A 19,140-nucleotide genomic window follows, 5' to 3' on the forward strand; every position below is an offset into this window, starting at 1 on the left:
ACCTATATCATTTTAATGTATTATCCCTTTAGTCCAGAAATATCATCCACTGTAAATACGAGGAATGCTTATATGTATACACCTTTCTTCTTTTTATCTTTTTTACTTTTGTAATTGGTGATGTTTTCAGGATATGAAAAATATAACACTATTCGAGCAGACCCAGCATTATGCTTCTTGGAAAGAGTGGGAAAACCTGATGACAAAGCAGTTGCTGCTGAACAGAGAGCGAATGATTATATGGATGGGTATGTGTGTTTCAGAGTCATGAATTTTCTATATATCTCTCTTCTATTCAATATCAGCATATTCTATGTCACACTATTTATCTTTAAATGAGGTAGCAGTAAGGGAATTGGAGTTTACAATCTGAAAGAGCTAAAGATACCCTAATAGGTTAGCACTTATCCAACAGAATGTGATCGAGGAAGAGGTTGGACCTGCCCCACACCCATTCTTTTGATGAGTTTTTCATTTCTTTCATTTTAACAGCTATATCATGGCCACTGAGTTCATAAACTTCTAGGGGCATAGGGGGAGAAAAAGGCAAGAATGTTACAGTTGATGAGACACATGATGACATTTATTACATAGTCATCCCTCAATATCCATGGGGGATTTTGGTATTCAGGACACCCTGCAGATACCAAAATCCAAGGATGCTCTAGTCCTATATATAAAATTGCATAGGATTTGCATTTAACCTATGCACATTCTCCCGTATGCTTTAAACTATCTTTAGATTATTTATAATTCATAGTACAATATATATGCTATATGCTATGTAAATAGTTGCTATACTGAATTGTTAAGGGAGTAATGACAAAAAAAAAAGTCTGTACATGTTCAGTACAGATGCCATTTTTTTCCAGATATTTTCTTGAGACAGGGTCTTGCTCTGTCATCCAGGCTGGAATGCAATGGCACAATCATGTCTTACTGCAGCCTTGACCTCCCAGGCTCTAGTGATCCTCCCACTTAGTCTCCTGAGTATCTGGGACCACAGGCACATGCCACCATGCCCAGCTAATTTTCTTGTATTTTATTTTTTGTAGAGATGAGGTCTCCCTGTGTTGCACATGCTGGTCTTGAACTCCTGGGCCCAAGTGATCTTCCACCTTAGCCTTGGCTTCCCAAAGTGTGGAGATTATAGGTGTGAGCCATCATGACCAGCTTTTTTCGCATATTTTCAAACTGAAATTGGTTGAATTTATAGATATGAAACCCACACATAACGAAAGGCCAACTGTACCTGTTTTAAGGCCTTATGTAATCTGTCTTTTCTTACCCAAAGAGAAAAGTAAGAAACACTTTGTGGTTAATAATAATGCATTTAAAAGCGAACTCGCGGCTGGATGCACTTGCTCACGCCTGTAATCCCAGCACTTTGGGAGGCCAAGGCAGGTGGATCACTTGAGGTCAGGAGTTCGAGACCAGCCTGGCCGACATGGTGAAACCCCGTCTCTACTAAAGATACAGAATTAGCCAGGTGTGGTGGCATGTACCTGTAGTCCCAGCTACTCGGGAGGCTGAGGCAGGAGAATCTCTTGAACCCGGGAGGTGGAGGTTGCAGTGAGCTGAGATTGTGCCACCGCACTCCGGCCTGGGCGACAAGAGTGAAACTCCGTCTCAAAAAAAATAAAAATAAAAGTGAATTTGTGAGTAAGGGTACATTAGAACTAGCTTTCTCCCTATTTGCTTTATAACAGCCTTCCTGCTGTGTCTCGGGCTCTTCTGGCTAGAGAAGAGACGTCAGTCTGACTTTTAAAACAAACTAAAACCCTCCAACAAGACTTTGTCCTATCAAGTGAAATCTTAAGTCCATTACAGTAATTATAGCATTTGTTTGTATTTTAACAGGGATGTGGAAGATCCAGAATACAAACCTGCCCCAGCCATCTTTAAGGATGATATAGAGGTATGCATTGGATCATATTTTTAAATCCTCAATTTTAGGTATTCTTTGGTTTCTTGTGTTTGCTTTTTCTTTTGCATTATATTTTGTTTTCATTATACATAATTCTTCTGTTCCTCAGATTAGCTAAGTAAGTGATCAACTTGGGTTGACAAACATCTCAAATAATCACTCAGAATTCACCTGATCTCCCCTTCTAGACAAGATGGGGGCTGGCTTGGACATGTGGATGCAATGGGGCTTGCCCACCTGCTCTACTTCTTAGAGCTAAGAAACACAGTGTCCAAGGGCAAAATCCCAAAGGAGAGTGAGAACTAGATACTAAAGATATACTGCAAGAGTTAGAAACTATACCTACATGAAGAGGTTTGAGATAGAGGGTAGAGCATCAAGGAATTCTGAGTTGCCAAAGCATAGTTCTCAGTGCTCTGTTTGTAGAATGTCAAAAGGAAGAAGAGTTGGATGAAAGTACAGAAAATAATCTGTAGAGTGGGAAAAAGGATTTTAAAAGAGATGAGGAATGTCTAATATTTATGAGAGTGTGGTAAAAGGCTAAATGATGCTAAAGCTGTCAGGTAGGATTTGCTGGACTTGGTAGCTAAGGGGCTTGATGCCTTGATGAGGGCATGAGACAAGGCTTGCTCCAGTGTGTGGGCAATGAAAACCAAAATCCTGTATGAGGTCAAGAGTCTCAAAGGCCAGTAATTACTGACAAACAGCACGGAGAAATAACAAGGAAATTTATCTCATCACGGACTTTGGGTAAGAAAATTATTGTTTCCCTTGAGAATTTGTAACCATAGACCCACCTTCTCTTGAGTTCGTGATTTGTCTTTTACTTTATCTGTGTGGTCCAAGAGCCCTCAGTGTAATATAAAAAAGGATCAGTCCTTTACTGGTAATATATCTAGGGTGCCTGGTAAAAACAAAAAGCACCTGTAAGAAACAGTTCAACCCTGACTATGCATGAGTCCCGAAGATGAAGCCCTCCATAAAATGAAGTAAAAACCCCAAGTTTAAAAATATATGAGAAACCATTTACCATGAGTGAATGTTAGCATGCAATAAAGAGTAAGATTAGACCCCTGAGAACTTCTGATATATCTACTGAAATAAAAAAATTCCTATTGAAATTTTTTAAAGTAAATTTTTAAATGATTAAAGGCATTAAAGAAAGAACCAGGAACAAGACAAGATATGATTTTAAAATACTAGAAAGATGTGAAAAAGATGATATTTAACTTTAAAAGTGGGAAAAGGCTGAGGGCAGTGTGGCTCACGCCTGTAATCCCAGCACTTTGGAGGGTAAGGTGGGAGGATCACTTGAGCCCAGGAGTTCAAGACCAGCCTGAGCAATATAATGGGACCCCATCTCTAAAAAAAGAGAGAGAGAAAGAAAAATGTGGAAAATACATTTATTGATATGTAAAAGTCAACAAACAGGTTAAACATTCTCCTGGAAAAGCAGATAAGACACAGTTCATAAAGGGAGAAATGATTTGGAAAACAGATGTGAGGAAATTATCCAGTATAGCATAATGGATTCGTCTGGACCAATCAGGAGAGATAACCCAAATAGTCATTTGAACAGGAAATGTATAACGTAAAGAATTATTAATTATACTATAGTAATAGATTAGTAAAAAATAAAGACTACATTAAAGAATATAGGAATAGCATATAAAAGCAGCATCTACCACTCCTAGGGCTCAGATAAAGCTCCCAAGGAAGAGTCCCATCCCTATCAGGGCCAAGATCCAGACTTTGGTAGGAGGATATGGCCATGTCTCACTGGATGGCAGAAAAGTTGCTAAAAAGCTACCCGTTGAAACTGGCTGTAAATCTGCCCTGTAAGGTTGCCAAGGAAGATTTTCCTGGGAAAGTGTCTCACTGGAAGCACTTCACTCACAAAACCACTCAAGAGGGAGGTTACTGGGAAAAGCTGCTGACCAAGGGTGCTAAAGAAACTGCTCAAATTGACCAGGCACAGTGGCTCATGCCTGTAATCCCAGCACTTTGGGAGGCCAAAGTGGGTGGATCATTTGAGGTCAGGAGTTCAAGACCAGCCTGGCCAACATGGTGAAACCCCATCTCTACTAAATATACATACATTAGCCAGGCATGGTGGCATGCACCTGTAATCCCAGCTACTTGGGAGGCTGAGGCAGGAGAATCACTTGAAGCCAGGAGGCGGAGGTTGCAGTGAGCTGAGATTGTGCCACTGCACTCCTGGGTGATAGAGGGAGACCTGTCTCAAAAAAAAGAAACTGCTCAAATTGTGGGAGCTGGGTACTGGGGAAGTGGCCTTGCTATGGGAGCTAAGCAATGGAGGTGATCACCAGAATTAGGACGTAAAACCCTTTTCCTCTACAGTGTCTCTCCGGTTTGCTGTACTAACAAAGCTTTATATCTTGCTGACTGACAGAGGAAAAACTATTTAAAGAGCTGTTTAACTATTTTCTTAGAGAAGGCAAAAAAAAAAAGTATGAGAGGAGCTGGATGCAGTGGCTCACGCCTGTAATCCAGCACTTTGGGAGGCCAAGGAACAGAGATTGCTTGAGCCCAGGAGTTCAAGGCCAGGCTGGGCAACACAGTGAGACTGCATCCCTACAAAAAATAAAAAAAAGATGACATTTGTTTGTAGTCCCAGCTACTCAGGAGGCTGAAGTAGGAGGATCGCTTGAGCCCGAAAGGTTGAGGCTGCAGTGAGGTGTGTTCACGCCACTGCACTCCAGCCTGGACAACAGAGTGAGACCCTGTCTCGAAAAAAAAAAAGAAAAATATGAAAGGCAATAAATTTGGAGCAAAGAGACTGAAATCAATAACCACCACAGTGGAATATGTATTAAAAAAATTTAGAAACAAGGAGGATAGCATGATAACATCTGGCATGTATCGAGTAGGTATTCCAGAAGGAGAGACTAGAGACAATAAGAAAGAAGCACTATGAAGAGATAGCAGCTGAGAATTTTTCAGATGTTATGAATACATGAATCCTCAGTTTCAAGAAATAAAATAAGTCTTGGCAGGATAAATAAAACTAAGTCCACTCCAAGAAACATCATGGTGAAATTGAAGATACACCAAACAAAGAGAAGATATTAAAAGCAACCAGAGAAAAAGAGATACCCACAAAGGAATTAAGATTCTAACTTCAGGCTTTCTTAAAACAACAATAGAAACTAGTAGTCATTGATATAAAATTGCTAAAGTTATGAATATAAGGTAATATTGGAATAGCTAATTAAAGATGCTCTGTTGACAAAAACTGAATCTACAGCACAAGCAAACTGCTTAAGGCTAAAAAGGAAAAGATTTGTAGGTTACCTAATAACCAGATATGAAAATGAATAAGTTATCTAAGAGTTGGTATAAGAAAGGGGAAAAAAACACACTTAGTTAGCAATAAAACCTAGGGCATACCCATAGTTAGAGGAAGGTTGGAGGAAAAGAAACTAGCTTAACAGTAATCATAGAAAAGGAAATACTTTTAGTAAATAATGACTGTCTAATTGTCAAAAGCAATAGAGAAGTGTGAAAGGATGAGAATTGAGAATAAGCAGTTGAAAGTTTTATTTTTGCTAAATTAATTATTTAACATTCCATTGGGGGAGAAAAGCTCTCTGTTATAAAGAAGTTTGATTCTCTTTTCTTTTTTTATATATCTCTTGACCCAATTACCCTGTGACAAGTTTCTATTTTCTTTTAAAAGGATGATGTTTCCTCACCAGGAGATCTTGTTATAGCAGATGGAGGTAAATTGCACGTACTTCTGTACTTAGTATTATTGTAAATTCACATTCTAATCATACCATGAGATCAGTAAACTATTACACTTTTATAATGTTTCATATATAAAAATTTTTATATTACTGCCATTGTAATCGTTATAGGACATACTAGTTGGGAATTTAACTACTTTTAGTGGTTATGAATCTTTAGGCAGTGACTCACTGAGCTTTTATAGAACATAGGTTTTGATGACATTATGACTTGATTATTAAACTTGTATGTGAGATTTCATCATTAAAGTGTTGATCCAATATATTCAACTTCTTTTTCATTCTATGTGTACACTAAGAGCCATTCTTTATCACCTAGTTTCTACAAAGCTTTTCTGTGCCAGGTCTTGCTTCTACTTCCTTCTGATATCAAGATAGAAATGCACTGTCACAAGAGTACACTCACTCCCACCAGCATCCCAGAGGAACAGTGCCTCACCCTGCCATAGTTCAACTAGGAATGAAAAAGTAGTTTTTGTTTAGTATGAATGACTACAGCTTGATTATGGTATAGATAATTATAGTATTACACCTTAGAAATAGAGCATTAGATCCTACACTTACTAGGTGGATAAAACTTAAAAGTTACATCATTGTCATCTTGAACTTCAAAAATGTTTCTTCCCAGTGACTTAAAATATTTTGATTCTAATTAAACTGAGATAAACTTAATACAGAAGGCTTCCATTAGAAGCGTTTACAATATTCAGCCTATCATGGATTCAGTTTGGCTTTTAGTTTATTTAAGTTAAAGCCTTGAGTATTTGCCAGCCAGTGTGATATATACCTAGACATGCAAGAGTTGTATTTGCTGTGCAAATCTTTATTCCACTGTAGTCTACCTACTTTAAACTGCTCTTAAAGTTTGTTGTAATGTTTCTTATAGCTATTGTTAAAAGAAGCTTTTAGGATGAGAAATATGTTTTTTTTTCCCCACATAGATTGAATTAAAAATTTTTAAAGTAAAGTTGCTGCTTTTGTGAGCTTCATACAGTATCTGTTTAGTTATTATTACTATTACTTATTCAACTATAGATGGTCAACTGATGGAAGGTGATAAAGTATATTGGCCTACTCAGTCAGCTTTAACCACACGTTTGAGGCGTCTCATCACTGCATACCAGCGTACTAATAAAAACAGACAAATTCAACAGATACAACCGACTTTCTCGGTGCCTACCAGTGTAATGCAGCCTATTTATGAGGAAGCCACTCTTAATCCTAAAATGGCAGCCAAGATAGAAAGACAGCAAAGGTAAGACAATAACACTAAATTTTTAATGTATTGTCTAAATGTAGCTGTTCATTCTAAAGCCTGTCTGGGTACAATTATCACACTTTGTGGAAAACATACATAGAATGTTGGTCAAAGCAAACTGCTTTGTGCAAATACACACATATACTCACACATTTACATATGTATGAGTGTGGTAAAACTTATAAAGATTATTGTGTCTTATAGTTGACTAACCATACTGTAATCATTTTTTTTGTCATGTTTAGGAACACTGAGGTATTTAAAAAAATAAATAAATAACTGGGCACAGTGGCTAATGCCTATAATCCCAGCACTTTGGGAGGCCGAGGTGGGAAGAGTGCTTGAGCTCAGGATTTCGAGACCAGCCCTGGCAACAAAGCAAGACCCTCATCTCTACAAAAAATGCAAAAATTAGCCAGGTGTGGTGGCGCATGCCTGTGGTCCCAGCCACTCGGGAGACTAAAGTGGGAGTATCACTTGAGCCCAGAAGGTCCGTGCTGCAGTGAGATGTGATTGTACCACTGCATTGCAGCCTAAGTGACAGAGCAAGACTGTCTCAAAAAGCAGAAACAAAAAAGTGAAGGCATAGAGCAAACTCATGAATTGAATCACTGGCCGGGCGCCATGGCTCACACCTGTAATCCCAGCACTTTGGGAGGCCAAGGTGGGTGAATCACTTGAGGCCAGGAGTTCGAGACCAGCCTCGCTAACATGGCAAAACCCCATCTCTACTAAAAATACAAAAATTAGCCAGGTGTGGTGCGCACCTTTAATCCCAGCTACTTGGGAGGCTGAGGCATGAGAATCGCTTGATCCCAGGAGGCAGAGGTTGCAGTGAGCCAGTATCATACCACTGAACTCCAGCCTGAGTGACAGAGTGAGACCGTCTCAAAAGAAAAAAAAAAAAGAATTATCAGTAGAACAAAAGTTTATGTTAATTAAATTCCATTCTATCATATTTTACATTTTACATCCAGACTTTTATGAAATATAAAAACGTATGGAAAGCATACGTTCCTTTATTCAGAAGACAAATCCTTGGAACTACTGAAGTCAAAGGGAACAAATCGCAAGCGACCTTATTAAAAAGACAGGCAAACTTCTCTCATTCCACAAGCTTTAACTTCTTAAAAGGAATAGAGTACATGGAAAAGAATAGCTATCTTTGGCATAACCTGACTTCCTTGTTACCCAGGTCCTTGGATGTCCTCTGGAAGATATATTGTTCTTTTGTTGTTTCATTTGCAGCACAGTGATCATAAAATTTAGTCTGACACTTAAGATTTTAGCTATCTTAGTCATAATCTTCAAATACTACCACCTCTGTAAATGAACTGTTTTTGTTATCTATTGTTGCATAACAAACTACCCCAAAACACAATGCTTTAAAACAGCATTAATTTTTTATTTCTCCCAATTCTGTGAGTTGACTCAGGTGCTGCTTCTGCTTTGTATGCTGTTGGCTGGGTTTCTGAGATACCTAGAAGAGCCACAGTTGCCTCATTCATACAGCTAACAGTTGGTGCTAGCTGCCAGCTGGGAGCTCAGATCCCAAGAGGGACCATTCCAAGTAGAAAGGCAGAAGCTGCAGATTTCTTATGACCCAGTCTCAGTAGTTACAAAATGTCACTTTTGCCACCCTCTGTTGGTCAGAAAAAGCCACAAGGCCAGCCCAGATTTAGGGGAAAGGGAAATAGATTCTACCTGTTAATGGAAAGAGTGGCAAAGCATTTGTGACCATCTTTAATCTACTACAAATTTTCCCTCCATCTGTTGAATCTGGATTAATCTTCCTAAAATATTAGTTTTATCATAACATTCGATGGCTCCTTATTTAGTATAGGTAAAAAGTGTTAAGTTCTTAAGCCTAAGTTTGAAGGTCTCTTCATTTTAGGTTTTAACATGCATTTCTAAACTTTATCCACTTCTTTTCCCTCAGCCAGAGTGCCCTACTTATTTTTGACTTCATACCCTAGCCTATATTGTTTCTATCACCTGGAACACCCTTTCTACCTGTTTATTTCACACTTAGCCCATCCCTCAGAGCTCAGCATATGGCCTATTTCCTCTAATAATTTTTTTTCTTTCTTGAGACGGAGTCTCCCTCTGTCACCCAAGCTGGAGTACAGTGGCACAATCTTGGCTCGCTGCAGCCTCTGCCTCCGGGGTTCAAGCGATTCTCCTGCCTTGGCCTCCTGAGTGGCTGGCACTACAGGTGTGCATCACCATGCCTCGCTAATTTTTGTATATTTAGTAGACACTGGGTTTCACCATGTTGGCCAGGCTTGTCTTGAATTCCTGACCTCAAGTGGTCCGTCTGCCTCAGCCTCCCAAAGTGCTGGGATTACAGGCATGAGCCACTGCACTCGGCCTCTTCTATTAATTTTTTTAACCAGTCTAGCTCACAGTATTCTATTTTTTGTACTCACATAGCAACTTATCTAAGTAAACTACTCGTTTGTCACAATAATATAAGATATTGTAATGAAATTCATCTTTTCCTTTCTATCTTTCTCAGTTGTATCTTCTTGGGGATGGGCACTCTGTCATATTTTTTGTGTCCTGTGTAGTCTTTCAATTAATCGTTTTTCCCATTTTTATTCTTATTACCCAGATTTAATGACTTGGGTTTCCCAAGCTAACTATTTTTACATCATAATTACATTAATCTTCTTAATGTATCACTATGATAAAAATGGCCCATTCACATTTTTCAAAGGCCTGTCCCATATGTTTTTTCTAATTTACACAATAATCCTGTGAGTTAAGCAAGGACAGGGTTCTACACCTGCACTAAGGTTTGCAGATCTATAGTGCATGATGGTTACTATATTACCATCTGAAAGCATCAGGAGCTTTCAAGTGAAAGAGATTACTTTTACCCAGGCTTTTAGAGCATTTCATAATCTGACCCAAACCCTATATGGCTTTGTCTCCAGTATAAGCCATAACCTTGTCAATCTGGAATACTCATCTTTCCCCTCCAATATGGACCACTCCCTCTTTGCTTACTCTGTGCTTTCTTCCTTACTTTCCCTAACCTTAGCCTCGTCCCATCTGAAATGCCACTTACTCTGTGATGCCTTTCTTGATTGTCAAGTCTGAACTGATCCTTCTATCTTCTATGCTCTCCTGAAACTTTCAGTTTCTTTAACTCATACAAATATAAGGTATTACCTTATACTATAAATGTGTTTGATTTTATCTTTTTCCTGAAGGGCAGGATCATCTTACATGATTTTGTATCCTGTGCTGACTTTCTCACATAGCAAAAATACAAAACACCATTATTGTCTGAAGGAATAGTGTATACTTTTAAAAGTATGTTTGGGGACACATGTCATCAGGACCTCCTGAGGCTGTCCTTAACTATTAAAAGTAAATTTTTTTTTTTTTTTTTTTTTGAGACAGAGTCTCGCTCTGTCGCCCAGGCTGGAGTGCAGTGGCACAATCTCGGCTCACTGCAAGCTCCACCTCCTGGGTTCACGCCATTCTCCTGCCTCAGCCTCCTGAGCAGCTGGGACTACAGGCGCCCGCCACCATGCCCAGCTAATTTTATTTTTGTATTTTTTAATAGAGACGGGGTTTCACCATGTTAGCCAGGATGGTCTCTATCTCCTGACCTTGCGACCCGCCCGCCTCAGCCTCCCAAAGTGCTGGGATTACAGGCATGAGCCACCGCGCCCGACCCATTAAAAGTAAATTTTTCTAAAAAAAAGTATGGTTGGATAGATGAGTTAACTAGCATTTAAAAATGTTTTACAAGGCAGCAAGCTTGTATTTAATCCTATAGTGTTAGGTACTTGAAATGTTTTAAGTTTGTGTTATAGTCATTATATTTAGTATTAATATTAATTTTAGTGACTAGTGTGGTTTTTTTCTTTAATCTGACTCAAAATAGATGGACAAGAAGAGAAGAAGCTGACTTTTATAGGGTTGTATCTACATTTGGAGTCGTTTTTGACCCTGACAGAGGCCAATTTGATTGGACAAAATTTAGAGCTATGGCTAGGCTACATAAGAAAACTGATGATAGTTTGGAAAAATATTTGTACGCATTCATGTCCATGTGTCGGAGGGTTTGTCGTCTTCCTTCCAAAGAAGGTATGTATAAAATTTCTTTTTCCTGGTTTCGGTCAAAGAAGCAAAAATCACTAAAATTCGGAAATTTCCAATTTGTCTCTTTTATGTGAAATTTCAATACTATCTAATTCAACTTGTCAGTAATTTTTTAGAATTATAAATAAACTAGCTTAAAGATCGCCTATTCGTTAATCCTGCTATTAAAACGAGATCTAAAGAGAATAAAGGTATACACTGAGTCTTAAGAAAACAGGTAGAGTTTAGTGATAGATTTATGATTAGGAGGTGGTGGAAGATAAAGGATTGCTTTTGTTAAACAGAACTAACCTATATTTTCAGTCCATCTTATAGGAATTGTGCTAGAGGGTTTATTTACCTGAATAATTTTGCAAGGAATGAAGCCCCCACTCATAAGACATTTTAAAGAATTTTCTAGAAAAGATCTCCCAGGGCCATCTTCACAAAAGACTACTAAGCAGAGGCATTGATGCAACTCAACTAAGGAATTGTTCTGGGATGCATTTCATTGTCTTCAAAGCCCAGAGACATAGCTCATCCTGTCAACAGTTCCTCTCAGTAATGCTATGTCATGAACAGTTGTCTCCATTCTTTGTTGTATATGATTTCTCACTGCTAAACCCAATGGCCTGCTATTCCTGTTTTATAGTAAAAAGATTTCCTTACTTGTTTTAAATGTATTTCCTAACAGATTTTTTGTCAGTTCACTGAATGGAGTAGCCAATCACTTGATTACTAGGTAATTCAGAGTAGATTTCAGTCTGTTTTCAGGTCTACTGGAAAACCATAAATGAGGTTAAAATGACATCTAAAGCAAAATAGTGTGTCATTTGTAGTTGGCAAGAGGCCCTCATTTTTTAAAAATTTTCTTAATTCCCATCAATAATATAGTGATAGGAATATATTCATCACTTTTGATTCTAGTTTTAAAAGGGAAAGAGCTAACTACTAAATAATCATTGAAAATGTAGGGCTTCCTCAGAAATGTGAGTAAGGATATTTGAGGCAGGGTTATGAGGCGGCAGTGGCCAGGCGCAGGCCAGGACCCCACTCCTTCCAGTGGCACCATGGGGAAGGCCACGAGCAACTCGAAGCAGGCACTGCCCTGCGTGGCCAAGTTGCGGACAGTCCACATGGAGGTGCATCAGCACAGAGGCAGCACTACAAAAAAAAAAAAAAAAAAGGACATAAAGCTGAGTGTTAGAAAGATACCAGGCTGGGCACAATGGCTCATGCCTGTAATCCCAGCACTTTGGGAGGCCAAGGTAGGAGGATCACTTGAGCCCAGGAGTTTGAGACAAGCCTGGGCAACATAGGGAGACCCCATCTCTACAAAAATAAAAAAAACAGCCACGTGTAGTGGTGTATGGCTGTGGTCCCGGCTACTTGAGAGGCTAAGGCAGGACCCAGGACCCAGGAACAGGACCCAGGAGGTCGAGGCTGCAGTGACCCATGATGACACCACTGCGCTTGATCTCGAGCAACAGAGCAAGACCTTGTCCCTAAAATAAATAAACAGAAAGCTACTCACCAAACATATGGTACTGTGTTTGGTGACTACACATGGACTGAGTTTGGTGAACCCTTTCTGTCCAGGAACATGCGGGATTCTATTGTCGACACAGAATTAAAAGTTAAAGACCCCATAGCTCATTGATGAGTGTGTGCACTATTGCACTTCACATCTTCCAGCAGAATGAAGGTGGCCCTAGCAGTGAAAATTTGGAGGAAGAGACAGAAGATATAATTGTGGCAAATCACTGGGTTCTGCCTGCAGCCAAATTCCATGGGCTTTGGAACAGCCTAGTGTCTGATGTGGAAATCAAATCACACCTTGATTATGTGATTACAACCTTATCATTTTCAGACAAGAATGTCAACAGCAGCCTCAGCACCTGGAACCAGGTGGTGCTGCTACAGGGTCCTCCAGGAACTGGAAAAACATTCCTATGTAAAGCATTAGCCCACAAATTGACTATTAAACTTTCAAGCAGGTATTGGTATGGCCAATTAATTGAAATAAATAGCCCTAACCTCTTTTCTAAACGGTTTTCTGAAATTGACAAGCTGATAACTAAGATGTTCCAGAAGATTCAGGATTTGATTGATTATAAAGATGCTCTGGCATTTTCACTGATTGATGAGATAGAAAGTCTCACAGCCACCCATAATGAAAGCCATCGGGTGCCATTGGCATGGTCAACGCTGTCTTGACCCAAATTAATCAGATTAAAAGGCATTTTAATGTAGTGATTCCAGCTACTTCCAACATCACCGTGAAGATTGACATGGCCTTTGTGGACAGGTCTGATATCAAGCAGTATATCAGTCTGCGCTCTGCAGCAGCCATCTTCAAAATTTACGTTTTCTGTTTGGAAGAACTGGTCAAGTGCCAGGTCATATACCCTCCTCAGCAGCTATTAACCCTCCAAAAGCTGGAGATGATTGGCTTCATTGAAAACAATGTGTCAAAATTGAGCTTCCTTTTGAGTGACATTTCAAAGAAGATCGAGGGCCTCCGTGGCCAGTTCCTGAGGAAACTCCTTTTTCTGGTGCATACACTGTGTGTCCAGGCTACGCCAGGCTTTCTCTCTGGTCGTGGACAAGCAGGTTGAAGAGAAAAAAGAAGCTTTCAGCTTACATTTGGTCCTGGGCTTCCCATTCCACAGCTTTCTAGTGGAGAGCACACAAATAGTAAGTAACATCACTTGCCTCACAACAGCCACCACTCTGGAAATCCTCTCTATAAAAATTTGCTTAGGTCTGTCTACAAGCCAGAAACCTACAACACCAACCTTTGTTACAAGTGTTACATTTACTTTAGCTTAAAATGCACATTAGAAGAAAAACACCTTGTCATTTTAACTGTTGTTAAAAGATAATTCAAATGGTTGGTGTCTTTGTTAAGAATTGTCTCAGTGTGGCCAGCGCAGTGGCTCACGCCTGTAATCCCAACACTTTGGGAGGCCGAGGCAGGCGGATCACAAGGTCAGGAGTTCGAGACCAGCCTGGTCAACATGGCGAAACCCCATCTCTACTAAAGATACAAAAAATTAGCCGGGTGTAGTGGCACGCACCTGTAATCCCAGCTACTCGGGAGGCTGAGGCAGGAGAATCGCTTCAACCTGGGAGGCGGAGATTGCAGTGAGCTGAGATCGTGCCATTGCACTCCAGCCTAGGTGACAGGGTGAGACTCCATCTCAAAAAAAAAAAAAAGAATTGCCTAAGTGTGTTTATTGCCATCCTGCTTCCAATTGATGGATACAAAATGCTACACAAGTTTGGTTTTTTCAAAAAAGGAAGATTAACATAGGTATTATAGAAGCAGGAGAACTGTATCACCCTAAATAAGCATGTAATCATAGCATTAAAAAATGAACATATCACTCAGGCTAGAAGGTGGCATGGCTTTATGATGTCAGCTTGATTAATGCAAAAATGGCTTGGAGACTTTTTAATGGATAATAAAAACCTATTTCTGTGTTAATAGAAATTGAGAGAAAATTCTAGGTAAGTGTTCTTTTATAATAATCAAACATGGTTCCATTTGCAGGAAGAGTGCAGACCCGCAGTGTTCAAGTGCTGGATATCCTTCATAAACCAGTGCAGGCACAGATGCATTGCTTGGATATTTCTTCCCATTGTTTTGTTGGTTCAATAACATTTTTCACATCTCAGGCCAGATGCGGTGGCTCACGCCTGTAATCCCCACATTTTGGTAGGCCAAGGCAGGTGGGGCAACATGGTGAAACCTTGTCTATACTAAAAATACAAAAATTAGCCGGGCATGGTGGCAGGCACCCATAATCCCAGCTATTCAGAAGGTCGAGGCACGAGAATCACTTGAGCCTGGGAGGCGGAGGTTGCAGTGAGCCAAGATCACACCATTGCACTCCAGCGTGGGCGACAGAGCAAGCCTCTGTCTCAAAAAAAGAAAAAAACAAAACAAAACATTATTCACATCTCAAATGATGATTCATATTAATAGAATATAAAATAAATGGGACAATAATTGGTGTATTTTATAGAATATTATGTTTTGCTTTTATGTCATGTTAAAATAAATTTCAATCGCTTCTCTTAGCCTTTTGGCTAAGATCAAATGTAAAGTAGATTTCATATTAATGCTTTGTTTAAAAAAATGTGAGTGAGGTTGAGGTTCTACTTAACTCAGAGCGTTTCTCAAATTTCCACACTTTACAGTGTCCTTAATGTCTCAGTAATTTTTTTCACAGCACTCAGGGCCAGAAGAATTACCTAACATTTCTGTCTAATGAATAATTAGGTCTGACAACTCAATAAGTATTTATGTCCTCACAATCCAGTAATTATTTAAAAACATAACATATTGAAAGAAAAAATAATACTTCTGTTTCTTAAGTAGCTACAATTATTAATCAAATGTGTGCACTGGTTGGGCACTGTATAACTTTTCAAATCTTAGAAGTAGACTGTGCTCTTCCTACCTTGTTTCCTGCTCCATATTGATTTTTGCATGGTCCTTGATTTTTTTTCAAATTTTTTTGTTTTGAACTACTTTTAAAATTACAGAAGAGTACAAAAAATGTACGAGGAGTTTCCATCTATCTCTCACCCTTCCTCTCTCTTTTTTTTTTTCTTTTTTTTTTTTTTGAGATGGAGTCTTGCTCTGTCGCCCAGGCTAGAATGCAGTGGCGTGATCTCGGCTCACTGCAAGCTCCGCCCCCGGGTTCATGCCATTCTCCTGCCTCAGCCTCCCGAGTAGCTGGGACTACAGGTGGCTGCCACCACACCCGGCTAATTTTTGTGTTTTTAGTAGAGACGGGGTTTCACCGTGTTAGCCAGGATGGTCTCGATCTCCTGACCTCATGATCCACCCGCCTCGGCCTCCCAAAGTACTGGGATTGCAGGCATGAGCCACTGCGCCTGGCCCTTCCTCTCTTAATGTTAACATTTTACCAGAGTAATTATAGTATAATTATCAAAACAAGAAATTAACATTAAAGCCATTACCTAAACTAAATACCTATTTTAATTTTACCAGTTTTTCAATTAATGTCCCTTTTTGTTCCAAGATCCTACAATGTATTTGGTTTTTCTTTCTCGTTAGCTTCCTGCAATCCGTAACAGGTTCTCAGCTGTTCCTTATCTTTAATGACTTTGGTACCTTTGAAAAGTGTTGATCAGTTATTTAGCCATGTCTCCCTCAATTTGAGCTTGTCTTATGTTGTTACATGACTGGATTGAGGTCATGCATTTTTGGCAAGAGTGCCACAGAAATGATGTGTTCTCAGAATGTAATATCAAGGGATTGGAGATGTCAGTATGTCTTATTACTGATGATGCTGACTTTAATTGTGTGGTTAAGGTAGTTTATGCTGCATTTGGCCAGTGTAAAATTACTGTAATTAACAAATATCTTAAGCTTCACAAATCTTGTTTCTTCTCAAACTTTCACCCATTGATTTTTAGTATCTGCCAGATACTAAATCTTGTCTACAACAGTTTTTTCTGTGGAATTCTGCTGTAAGAAAGGATGTTTCATTCTCTCTCTTTAATCAGTTATTTATTCATATCAGTATGGATTCATGGGTACTTATTCTATAGGTTACAATCCAATATTGTCCTTATTTATTGCTCAGATTGTTCCATATTTGGCATTAGGAGCTGCTTATGTTGGTCCCTGCATTGTTTCAGCAAGCCCGTATTTCTTGAGTACTTCCCAAGTGTCAGTAACCCCCTTTTGCAAAGGCATAACCTTATCAGAGGTATGAGGTAGCATGAGTTCATGTTGAAACTGAACTATCTCAAGCTAGTAATTTGTGCAGTGTTTGAAAGATGTGGCTGTGTTTCCCTAGAAATTTGAGAAAGCCCTTGTTGCCCCTGTGAGTTCACTCCAATGTCCTCTTACCTTTTGCAGTTTGAGATATGCCAGCTTACATTTGTTTATGGAGTATCACTTAACACAAGCTTGTCCAACCTGTGGCCCAGGACAGCTTTGAATGCGGCCCATCACAAATTCGTAAACTTTCTTAAAATATTATGAGGTTGTTTTTTTTTTGCAATTTTTTTAAGCTCATCAGCTATCGTTAGTGTTAGTGTATTTTATATGCGGCCCAATACAATTCCTCTTACAATGCAGCCCAGGGAAGCCAAAAGATTGGACAACCCTGAACACTTCTAATTTATAAGTGAGTTTGAGCAAGTGTTTGTGTTATTAAGACAAATGTTATTAAATGCATCGCTCATAGGGAATTTCTTAAAATTCCCAGTTCTATTAATGTACTTCCAAAATAATCTTATGTTTTACATTAACATCCAGTATTTTATGTTACATGATTTTTAGTACTTACTTTTAAAACTTTCTCCTTTTTAAAGCTTTTACTGAAATTTCAAAATTTCAAAATCCTCACTGAATTTCTCCTCACTGAAAAGAAATTCTGGAAACTATACAGTGATATTGCATGGAGGCACATTTTAGAAATGGTATTGTTATAAATATATAAAGATGTATTTATAATGATTTATTTATAAATAAAGGATTTTTGAGATTAATGTTTTTGTCCTTGTTTCAATATGTAGAATTGGTGGATCCAAATATTTTTATCCAGCCCATCACAGAAGAACGTGCTTCTAGGACTTTGTATCGCATTGAACTTCTAAGGAAAGTACGGGAACAGGCCCTTCGACATCCACAGTTGTTTGAACGCTTGAAGCTTTGCCATCCAAATCCAGATTTACCAGTCTGGTGGGAATGTGGCCCTCATGATAGGGATTTGCTTATTGGTGCTGCCAAACACGGGGTGAGCCGAACAGACTATCACATTCTTCGTGATCCTGAACTCTCATTTATGGCAGCTCAGAGGAACTACAGTCAAAGTAAGATGGCTCATTCAAGGACTTCTACCCCACTTTTACAGCAATATCAAGTAGCACTTTCTGCTTCTCCTCTTACCTCTCTACCTAGGCTCCTAGATGCTAAAGGTATTATTCTAGAGGAGATGAAAGTTAAAAGTGAAAACCTTAAAGAGGAGCCTCAGTCTTCTGAAGAAGAATCTATGTCTTCTGTGGAAACCAGGACACTAATAAAATCTGAGCCTGTAAGTCCAAAGAATGGTGTTTTACCACAGGCTACTGGAGACCAGAAATCTGGTGGAAAATGTGAAACAGACAGACGCATGGTTGCAGCCAGAACGGAACCCCTAACTCCAAACCCAGCTTCTAAGAAACCAAGAGTCCACAAAAGAGGATCAGAATCTAGTTCTGATTCTGACTCAGATTCTGAGAGATCATCCTGTTCTTCCAGATCATCTTCTTCCTCATCATCCTCCTCTTCTTGCTCCCACTCTCGATCAGGTTCTAGTTCTTCTTCATCTTCATCTTGTTCTTCAGCATCTTCTTCATCCTCTTCCTCCACCTCTTCCTCCTCCTCCTCCTCTTCATCTTCATCAGAAGAAAGTGACAGTGATGAAGAAGAAGCCCAAAAACGAGGTACTATGCATAAAATAATTCTACTTTTTTAACATAACTTTTCTTTTCTTTTCTTTTCTTTTTTTTTTTTTTGAGATGGAGTTTTGCTCTTGTTGCCCAGGCTGGAGTGCAATGGCGCAATCTCAGCTCACTTCAACCTCCACCTCCTGGGTTCAAGCGACTCTCCTGCCTCAGCCTCCCAAGTAGCTGGGATTACAGGCATGCGCCACCATGCCCGGCTAATTTTGTATTTTTAGTAGAGACGGGGTTTCTCCATGTTGGTCAGGCTGGTCTCAAACTCCCGACCTCAGGTGATCTACCCGCCTCAGCCTCCCAAAGTGCTGAGATTACAGGCGTGAGCCACCAGGCCTGGCCTAATATAACTTTTCAAGTGAAAATGAAAAGAACTTGTTTCAGGTAACTTAAGGATGTTTAAAATTGTTTGCTTACAGTGTTTTTTTGAAACGGAGTCTCGCTCTGTCGCCCAGGCTGGAGTGCAATGGCACGATCTCAGCTCACTGCAACCTCTGTCTCCCAGGTTCAAGCGATTCTCCTGCCTCAGCCTCCTGAGTAGCTAGGATTACAGGCACCCACCACCATGTCCAGCTAATTTTTGTATTTTTGTAGAGACAGGG

At 39.5% G+C, this 19,140-nt stretch overlaps 1 protein-coding gene and 1 pseudogene across 38 annotated transcripts in view; both read left to right on the plus strand.

The window, feature by feature from the left end:
- The window catches only part of CHD9 (chromodomain helicase DNA binding protein 9), a 272,245-nt gene that overhangs the window by 230,875 nt on the left and 22,230 nt on the right, over positions 1-19,140 (plus strand). For all 38 annotated transcript variants that reach the window (XR_010152345.1, XM_009430786.5, XM_054668389.2 and 35 more), the window contains 6 exons: positions 131-248; positions 1,861-1,918; positions 5,628-5,670; positions 6,733-6,952; positions 10,857-11,059; positions 17,618-18,526. Coding sequence is in view for 37 of the 38 variants with exons in the window: in XM_009430786.5 (XP_009429061.2) it covers positions 131-248; positions 1,861-1,918; positions 5,628-5,670; positions 6,733-6,952; positions 10,857-11,059; positions 17,618-18,526 (1,551 nt within the window). In the remaining variant the exon portion in view is untranslated. The remainder of the gene's footprint in view (positions 1-130; positions 249-1,860; positions 1,919-5,627; positions 5,671-6,732; positions 6,953-10,856; positions 11,060-17,617; positions 18,527-19,140) is intronic.
- Positions 12,531-17,713, plus strand: LOC134808790 (pachytene checkpoint protein 2 homolog; annotated as a pseudogene).

The sequence above is a fragment of the Pan troglodytes genome, chromosome 18 (assembly GCF_028858775.2).
Source record: "Pan troglodytes isolate AG18354 chromosome 18, NHGRI_mPanTro3-v2.0_pri, whole genome shotgun sequence".
Lineage (NCBI taxonomy): Eukaryota > Metazoa > Chordata > Mammalia > Primates > Hominidae > Pan > Pan troglodytes.